Here is a 9,586-nt window from a genome sequence, read left to right as displayed (position 1 = left end):
GAATTCTGCTTTGTATCTTGCACAGACTATGGCCCAAAAGGAAGACATGGAAGAGAGAATTACAACTCTTGAGAAACGCTACCTCGCTGCACAACGTGAAGCTACATCTGTGCACGACCTCAATGATAAACTTGAAAATGAAATTGCCACTAAAGACTCCATGCACAGACAGGTTGGGATTGGAAATAATATAAAGTGCATTTTGCTCGGCATAAAACTGATGGAAATAATTCATGTTCATGCTCTACTGAAGCACTTTGCTTTTAGGAAGATAAATGTCATTTGTAATGGGCTGTTGGTAGTGACTGTTTTTCAGTAATTGGAGTTGTATATTGCAGAGTTTTACCCTGGGAATGAAGATGACACAGTTTTACTGGGAAGGGAAAATGATTTAGAGAATTTCAGTGCACTTCATCATGGCTTTTGTCCCTATTAATTGTGGATTTTTAAGTTGTTATATGTATATCCAAACATCTTTAGGTTTGTGTGTAAGAATTACTCATTCTAAGCTGAAACCTTTTAAAACTTGTATAGTGTGTAGTGATTTTTACAGGCTATAATAGAAGTGACTGTTGCTTTACTGGGAGTGGAAATTTGACATATGCTTGACAGGAAAGTCCAGCTTTATAAACCAGAAATGGTTGTTTAGCCAATCACTTTCTAATTAGAGGCAGGCAACCTTTTGTCAACAAGAGAAGTTCCTTTTGGTATAATTCATAAAAGTAGTTGTACACACTTGAAAAAAAATTAAATTTTGCAGTAATATGCACAGTGTTATTTAAAATATGGAGGAATTTGTCCCTTGTCTTAGCACAGCCTTGATGTAGAAGATTCACAGCTTGTTCTTTGCTGCTTTGAAAATTAATTACCATTTTTAACCCTAAGTATTTTTGATTGTGATCCTGTGCAGAGTGAAGATAAGAACAGGCAATTGCAGGAACGACTGGAACTGGCTGAGCAAAAGTTGCAGCAGACCCTGAGAAAGGCTGAGACTTTGCCAGAGGTGGAAGCTGAGCTGGCCCAGAGAGTTGCAGCACTTACAAAGGTGAGGCCCCCTGGACAGTGTCCTCCAGACTCTGTTCTCCGTTGGTCCCACTGCATGAAATCTGGTGTTAGTGTTGGCTTTGTTACATTCTGCTTTTCCCACAAATAATTCAGAAAATATTTATCCCTGTTCTCTCTACTTTTCCCGTTCACCTCTCTGAAGATACTCTTCTTGATTTTTATTTTAAAATTTTTTTTTTAAAATCTCTGCTCTTTGGAACTTGAGCAGGTTTTCTGCTAATGATGTTACATTATGAAAATGTCTCTCTGAATTATTACTTTGGTGCTCTTTATTAAAATCAATTCAATGTTAGGCATAAAATCCTTCTAAACGTGAACTATTTCTGAAGGGGAAACCCAAAATCCTTTCACTGATAACCAAGTGAAGAGTATGGGGAGCAAGAGAAGTAATGATACTAATAAATATCAAGGTTTTTAGAGGGCTGCAAATGAGCTAATGAAGTGTGAAGAATTATATTTAGTAACTGCAAGTGAGCCTTTTCAAGTGTGTGTGTGCACTTTCTTTGAAAGTCTTAGTTTCATTTCTTTCCCTGTTATCTTTCCTATCCCTAACTGGCTCTGTAGTCTGACCTTTTGTCTCCTGGGAGATCTGCTGCTAAAGATGCAAAAGTGTTGGAACTTACCACCAAGCTTAGGAAGGTAGAATTTGTATCTTAGTCCTTGTTTCTGCTTGCTGCTTTCTGCTTTGTCATGGGTACTATAACACAGGGTCACATCCTCCAGACTAGTGAGGAAAAGCTGAAAATGCACTTAGTTTTTATTTTTATTTTCTTTTTCTTTTTTAATTCTTGGGGATGTGAATGAACTTCTGCTCTTGCAAGCTCATTTGCAAATAGCAGTGGATTTGTGGTGAGAGGTTTCCTCATTTTGCTACTCACATATGAACCCTTGCAAGGTTTTTGGTGACAGAAAAGCATCTGTTCTGTATTTTGTGTTACCATAAATGGCGGTTGTGCAAAGCATGTTAGAAATGTTACTGTGCTTCAATGTTTCTGTGCTTTTGAAACCTTAAAAAAACCCCACCCAAATTCTAATTTTGCTTTCAAATTGACAGGCTGAGGAGAGACATGGCAACATTGAGGAACGACTGAGGCAGATGGAAGCACAGCTAGAGGAGAAGAATCAAGAGCTGCTAAGGGTATTGTATATAATTTTGACAAAGATATAAAGCTGAAAGAAAGAATTCAATCCCCTTCATGGCTGCTACTGTTCAGCAAAGCTGGTTTTATTTCTCTCTTTAAAAGAAAGCCGGAGTTTGGGCTGGCTGATATTTGGGAGATTTGAGTCACTGTACTATGTCTCACCTTAAATCTCAAGGGCAAGCTGAAAGTCTGCCATGTAAGTTTGAAAATAGAAAATATCCGATTACTATCCTTAAACTCAATATATATTCACATACTCAATAAAATATATTCAATATTACTGGTAATATTACTATTACTATTCATATCTAATTAGATATTTCTGATGAACAGATAGATCAAAAACTTGCTGAATTAAATGACTATGGAAAAATTGGTTTCTGGGTTATAAATAATGGAATTCATTCTGAATTCTGTTTGTTTTTTGGTTTTGTTTTTAATATAGGCTCAGATTTTTAAACTTCTGATTTTGGATCAGTTATTAAACTGTGAAGTGTCCCTTATACTCCCTCAGAGTCCTGGAGGTCCATCCAGTATTCCCCTCTGGAAAAATATTGCTGTTAAAGAAAGCTTACTGCCTTTATAACCTGGAAATTGTTATAGACATTGAAAATATGAAGTTATTTCAGTAGCTTTTCTGTATCTTAGGCTAGACAGAGAGAGAAGATGAATGAAGAGCATAATAAACGTTTGTCAGAAACTGTTGATAAACTTCTGTCTGAATCCAATGAAAGGCTCCAACTGCATCTCAAGGAAAGGATGGCTGCCCTAGAAGATAAGGTAACAAGTCACATTCCAGCACATACACTAATTAGAATGCTCAGAATTCTGTGATTTGTGCAGTTTGCACACATCTGTAACTTCAGTAAATAAATATGAAATCCTTATTAATAAATAGTTTCTCTTAAGGCTGTTTTTTAGTGTGGATTTTGAAAATATGTACATAAAATTCAAGTTTTTTGAGACTGTCCCTGGGCATTGCACTGCAGTGTTGAGAAGGCATCTTTTAATTTTAAGCAACTTTATCCTTTCCTGGTTGATTGGTGTGGATTGGATAAATAGGCTCATCCAGTATAATACAGGAAGCCTAAAGAATTAGGACTAGAACTTTGGCCTTTTTAGTTCAGTTTCTTTTGTTTCCCACTGCTCTTGGCTATACCAATTCCCCTGAGTCCTTGTGGGATTCTTGCAAATTGAAACAACCTTGTGTTTTCTTCCCAGGTAGATCATTTTGGGACTCATTATGTGAATGTAACTGGGCTGTTCCCTGCACTGTCAATGCACCCCTTGGAGCTTTCCCCAGCATTCAACTTGTGACACACTTTTACTGTTTTTCTTTCTCTTCTGCTTTTGGATGTAGTTCCTTATGGATTTTTCTTTCACACATGCCTTTAAGTTAGATTATCTTACTCTGCGTCCAACAAAGCAAGGTCTTCTAAAGTGGCACTTTGCTTGATGCTGATTTACAATTACCTTGTCTTGGATTAAAAAAATATTTGGTTTCCTTTGTTGGAGAGTGAAATGATCATCTGGGGAAAATGTTTCAGTAAAAGCTGTGTGAATTTTGTTTTGAAGTCATGACAATAAAACACTTCAATAAGTAGAATGATGTTTTCAGACTTTTAGTAAATGTTTGCTTCCTCTTGCATTCATTTCAATTCAGTTCTCATCCCTAAACTGTCAGTCAGGTGTCTGACACATCCTTCTATAATTCCAGGACTCTCAGATCATTACAGGGATTTAGTTCATTCCTTGCCCTGCTTTTATACTCTCAGAGCTGGGAGGAATCGAGTGGTGCAGAAGAAACATAGGTCCTACTGTTATCCTTCGAGGTGACGATAAAGGTGTTTATCTGGCATCTAAGGCTGCAAACTTTGCCTTGTGTTTCCTAGTTAACAACACTATTTTCAAAATCACCAACTGCTTCAGAAATTCTGACTATGGGCCATGTTGTGATATCAACAGTCATAACAGTCTTTTTAAATTCAATTTTGAAGAAACAGATGACAGCATTGTTTTTTTTAAATGTTTGCATACTGGGGGGTGTCTTAGGGCTGACCCAAACTCCCTCCTATCTTCCATAACTTCTTTCATGAGTAATGAGGAAAATCTGCTTGTCCTTTACTCTAAGTAACAGCTTTTAGAGAAGTGTTCTTGTGGAGGCTTCCAGCTCATTCTTTTATGATAAGTTAGAAAGAAATGTGCAGGTAAAATTTTAAGACTTTGTTTTGATCACTTGGTCTTTTTCCCAGAGTGATTTATTTTTTCACATATGAAATTGTAGTTCATCTAAAACATGTAATAAAGGTATTAACAACCTCAAGAAATTGTTAATCAAGAAATTGTTAATTGTTTTGGCTGTGGTAGAAAAGGAAAAGAAAGTGAGCCAGTTATAAGTTTCCTATCAGAAGGGGGGAATCTCTAGTTTGAAACAGCTCTAATGTTAAGAAAAACCCTTAATTCAGTGAGTATTGCAGTTCTGAAAGTACAGTATATCCAAGAAATTACTGTGTAGTAATTTTTTTAGGTCAAGCAAGTGCAAATAGAATGAAAACTTAAGGATAATGGCTGCTAATTCATCTCAATAACCCCTCAGTGAATTACTTTAAATTATTTTAGCTGCCTAATTATTCTGTATTTTTTTACTAGTCAGACTTTTTCAAATGCAGTTTTAAAAGGTTGCTATTGCTATTAAAAATTTATGGAACCAGTACTGTTACTAAATCCATTATTTAGAGGGCTGTACACCCGGAAGGATAAACCTTCAGCTATAATCAAAGTGAAATGATGGTAAAGTATCTTTAATTTAAGATGTGTAATGTTGACTGAATTATTTTTGATACTCCTCATGGTTATGGTTTAAAAGTGTAAAGCTTTTTATAAGTGACTTACTCTGTGATACCTTTTATTTTAGAATTCACTTCTTCGAGAAATTGAAAATGCAAAAAAGCAAATAGAGGAGCTTCAGCATGAAAAGGTACACTCTGCCTTTCTGAAATATTCTGTTGGAGCATCATTGCTGCCTTGCTACATAGCAGGATCAGGTTTTAATTCCCCACAGAATTTAACATTACCTGTTCTGTTTAAAAGAAGGGAGTTGTTGTTCATTTTATGGTATTGTGTGCCTCAGTTTTATGAGGCTTTTATAGGTAATACATAACCTTTTACTCAAAAACTTCTGAATATGTAAAGTGCCTGGATATGTTGGCAATTTGCCCAAGCTTGGGGATTTGTGTAGAATTTTTATATTTTTGTACATATGACCTTGAACAGCAAAAAGAAAAGAGATACATTTTTAATGTTGAGCATTTTCCCATAAGGTTTTCTTAAAGCTTTCAGTATGAAATACATGTGCAACTGCTAAAAATTTTCTTTAATTTATTAGACTTGGCTGCTGCTTTTTAATAGCATCTGTCTGGTGTTGTGCTTGCCCTGGAAATGACAAGTTTTCCTTCCTTAAATAAGTGGTGAGGCCTTTCATATCTTTGCATCCTTAAGCAGTGGCAGTTGATTTTGTGGTCACAGCATCTGTTCTGAAATAATACTTGTTATAGCTTGTTAAATCACAGGTGTACTGCACCTCCCCACATCACTCTGGTAAGTCTCTAGGACAGGATTTGGAGGCTGTGCTTCTGTAATAAAAAGAAGAATGTTAAAGAATGTTCTGCAAAATGTGGAATTCTTGTATGTGTAGGCCAGCAGTTTTTACATAAGGCACAGATGTTCATCATCAGCCACTTTTTATTGGTCTTCTCTTGTTTTCTCATTCATTGGATTTCTCTGCTGTTAAATTCAGAGTTTCTAGGGTGTGTCAAAATGTCCAAGTTCAAAGTGAATACTTTTAGAACCTTCTGTGCAGAGAGCTGGAAAAATCTTCTTGTTTCTTCTTATTATCACTTTATAATAATTAAGTTAGTAGCATGTGAATTTTATTTCATTGCTGTTTTTAAAATGTATGTTGTCATTACTAGAGTCAGCGTAGAGAGGCAGCAGAATTACTCTGGGTTGGCCTTTTGTGGCAGTGCTGTACTGTGTGCAGCAAAACCAATTTTTACATTTTATATTGTTAATGGGTGTGTTTTAAAATCTGTTATTTCTGAGTTTCATAGAAATGAGGCCAAAATCTTAAATGTTAGTTTATAAATCCCTATTTGATACTGATTGTTTTTTCTTAAGGCATATTGTTATATATTTGATGTATCTATTTTTGCAGGATCAACTTGCAATAAATGTTGATGCATTAAGGGCTGAAAATGACCAAGTGAGACTCAGAGCCACATCACTCCATCATAGGTACCAGCAGTATTTCAATTTTTTCTATTTTCTTTAAAGTCACTATGCGAAATGTAATTTTGTCTGTTCATCATCATCATCATCATCATGGCCAGGCTTCGCGAACAAAGATTTGGGAAGGCTCTATCCACATTTACTACAGGCACGCTGGTGGCTTATGAGGCCAATACGTGACAGACAAATCCGATTGCAAAAGGCACAGCAGAAAGACTCCTTAGATGGTGTATTCTGCAATACACGGTTCTTTCTGCGTTGCCTTTTTTCCTCGAGAGTGATCCTGCGTGTGTTCTCGAAGGAGACAGCTGCGTTATAGATGGTGTGTCTCCAGGCCTCCCGATTTGAGGCCAGAGTAGACCAGTTATGGTGATCAATATGGCCAAGGCCGAGATGTTGTTTCAGGGAGTCCTTGTATCTTTTCTTCGGGGCTCCTCTCATGCGGCAGTTATATAGCTATAAAATCTATTTTTATAGAGCATATAAGACAGTTTTTATGCAGTGCCTAAAAGCAATTGGCACTAGTAGGAAGAGAGAAATCATTTGGGTGAATTTTTTTTGGTTTCTTTCCCTCTTCCCCTCCCTTTTTAAAGCTAAATGATTGTTTGTGTGTACCAGCAGACCAGATTTCAGATTCCCTATGACATCTTCCTCTGTGGGTGACACTCACACAGACTCCTTTGGCACCTCCTCCGTGCTGAGGCGTCCCCAGAAGGGACGTTTGGCAGCTCTCAGAGATGAACCTTCAAAGGTAACAGAACTCTGAAATGAAAATACAAATAAATCTGTGACGAAAAAATAGATTACATAGGGCTAATCATTGTAAGGAGTTTTTAGAACTGGAGTACCTAGCAATAAAGTAGATTTTATAGATCCTCTTTCACTAAATAATGCACTGCTACTGGTCTTTGTAATTGTTACCAAAAATTGCAAGATTATGGTTTTGAACTCAAATTTTGGTTTTTAATTTTGCTAAGCCTATAAAATATAATTTAAAACAGTCCTACTTCTGTGTCTATACACTATTCTAATGTGTTACTGTTCTGCAAACTATTTCAAGTCCCTTTCAGGACTGATTCCAAAATTTGCAAGGAATTGATAGCAAAATTCTACCATAATTCAAAGTGTGTATAGCCAAGATATGTGATGTTTGAATTTATTCAATAAGCCTGTCCATTTTGCATCTTCCAGTGAAGTGAAATTGAAAAGTTACCTACATTTTAGCTTTTTTTCTTTACATTTCTCTAAAAACTGCTATCTTAATGGATGCATTCAGCATGTAAGTAGATTTAAAAAAATTATTTTAAACATCTTGAAAATCAATAGAAACATCATGTTTGTGTCCACTGAGTTTGGATTTTTTTTCATGGATTCTTTTAGGTTCAAACTCTGAATGAGCAGGATTGGGAGCGAGCCCAGCAAGCAAGTGTGTTGGCAAATGTGGCACAAGCATTTGAGAGTGATGTTGATGTGTCTGATGTGGAGGATGACAGGGAGACCATATTCAGCTCAGTTGATCTGCTGTCACCAAGTGGTCAGGCTGATGCTCAGACTTTGGCCATAATGCTTCAGGAACAGTTGGATGCCATCAACAAAGAGATCAGGTATGGCCTGTCTGCTCTCAGGGCTTTGATAAAAATCACTTGGAAAACGGTCATTTTGTACTGATCCTTCCTAATGCCCCACTCCTTCTGGTCATATGGCCCTTGTTTGAATGTCACATTCCTTTAAAACTCTTATCCCTTAGACTTATCCAAGAAGAGAAGGAGAACACGGAGCAGCGAGCAGAGGAGATTGAAAGCAGGGTGGGCAGTGGCAGCCTGGATGCCCATGGCCGGTTCCGCTCCATGAGCTCCATCCCTCCTTCCTATGCCAGTGGTTCCCTGGCTGGTTCCTCCCCCCCTGGCAGTGGCCGCTCCACCCCGAGGCGGATCCCACACAGCCCAGCTCGGGAAGTGGACAGATTGGGGATCATGACACTGGTAAGTGCCCATTAACTCCAGGTTCTTTTCGGAAGAGCTTTTCTTTTCTCTAGGAAATGGGTTGTTTGATTTCCCCCTCCTCTCCTTCTTACTCAACTGTATTTTTTCTTTTTCTAGATTTTTCTACTGCTTCCTTTCAACATTTATAAAAAGTGTAAGATACAGTTCATAATGATTAGGAAAAACTTTCCTATTATTTCGTCATCTTGGCCTAAGTATTCCTTCTGTTGTTATGGTCTTTCTTCAGACTCCCCTTCCTACAAGAAATAATGTTTTCTTTTCAACCACTTTCTCCCTCTGCTTTAAACTTCATTTTTAGCAGTCCACTGTTCCACTAAACATTCAACTAAAAGGTGATTTGCATATTAGTCTTGAAGACTGTGGTGGTATCACTGCTGTTTTATTAATAATGAGTGCTACTGTCCTGTTTTAGGCTATTAAAACTGGTAGGGAAAAGACATGTCTGTTAGACCTTGTGGCTGATGAAGTGGTTCAGGCTTAGCAGTTCAGTGAGTTGAGAAAGATAGATCCATTCTTTTGACATTCTGATGACTGCTTAGAAAAATTAATCCTTCTAGGAGCTGCTTTGTACATGGAAACATATCTGTAAAAACAGGATACAAGTTTTCCCCTTTCATATTTTTACATAAATAAACAGTTTCTCTTCTTTAGGATACCTTTCAGGAAGGAGCATCTTGGATACTGGTATTTATTTGCAAGCACTCTCCAGGAAAAGCTTCTTTTCTGATTTAGTTCTAGACACTTTACCTTGTCTCCAGATTTCCATATGGTTTTGGAAACTGTACTTACTAATTGTGCTATCAAAATTCAGGATATGGGGTGCTTTATCTTTTAACATTTCACAGTAATAAGTAGATAAGCAAAGTACTTCTCATGCATAAAACCATATACAAATTTAAGTGGCTCTTTTCCAAAAAACTGGATTAGGAGAATGTGTTCTATAACCTAATGTAATTGAAGAAAAGTGAACTGTAATTAAAGTTGACTTTACATCATAATTGTGAATCAAAGTCACTTTATCTGCCATTTGCAGTTGCATTTGGTGGTTTTTGTACCTGGGAACTGATTTGTGAAAGCTTGAAAACAAGA

At 37.0% G+C, this 9,586-nt stretch overlaps 1 protein-coding gene across 8 annotated transcripts in view; it reads left to right on the top strand.

The window, feature by feature from the left end:
* The window catches only part of PPFIA1 (PTPRF interacting protein alpha 1), a 54,282-nt gene that overhangs the window by 23,648 nt on the left and 21,048 nt on the right, over nucleotides 1-9,586 (top strand). For 7 of the 8 annotated variants that reach the window (XM_017826743.1, XM_017826738.1, XM_017826744.1 and 4 more), the window contains 9 exons: nucleotides 26-172; nucleotides 911-1,045; nucleotides 2,120-2,203; nucleotides 2,856-2,987; nucleotides 5,122-5,184; nucleotides 6,421-6,500; nucleotides 7,113-7,245; nucleotides 7,875-8,098; nucleotides 8,242-8,476. In XM_017826743.1, the coding sequence (XP_017682232.1) occupies nucleotides 26-172; nucleotides 911-1,045; nucleotides 2,120-2,203; nucleotides 2,856-2,987; nucleotides 5,122-5,184; nucleotides 6,421-6,500; nucleotides 7,113-7,245; nucleotides 7,875-8,098; nucleotides 8,242-8,476 (1,233 nt within the window). The remainder of the gene's footprint in view (nucleotides 1-25; nucleotides 173-910; nucleotides 1,046-2,119; nucleotides 2,204-2,855; nucleotides 2,988-5,121; nucleotides 5,185-6,420; nucleotides 6,501-7,112; nucleotides 7,246-7,874; nucleotides 8,099-8,241; nucleotides 8,477-9,586) is intronic. The other variant, XM_017826739.1, reaches the window with a different exon arrangement.

This window comes from Lepidothrix coronata, unplaced genomic scaffold (assembly GCF_001604755.1).
Source record: "Lepidothrix coronata isolate B3197 unplaced genomic scaffold, Lepidothrix_coronata-1.0 Scaffold130, whole genome shotgun sequence".
NCBI classification, from domain to species: domain Eukaryota; kingdom Metazoa; phylum Chordata; class Aves; order Passeriformes; family Pipridae; genus Lepidothrix; species Lepidothrix coronata.
This window is presented reverse-complemented; position numbering and strand designations above follow the sequence as displayed.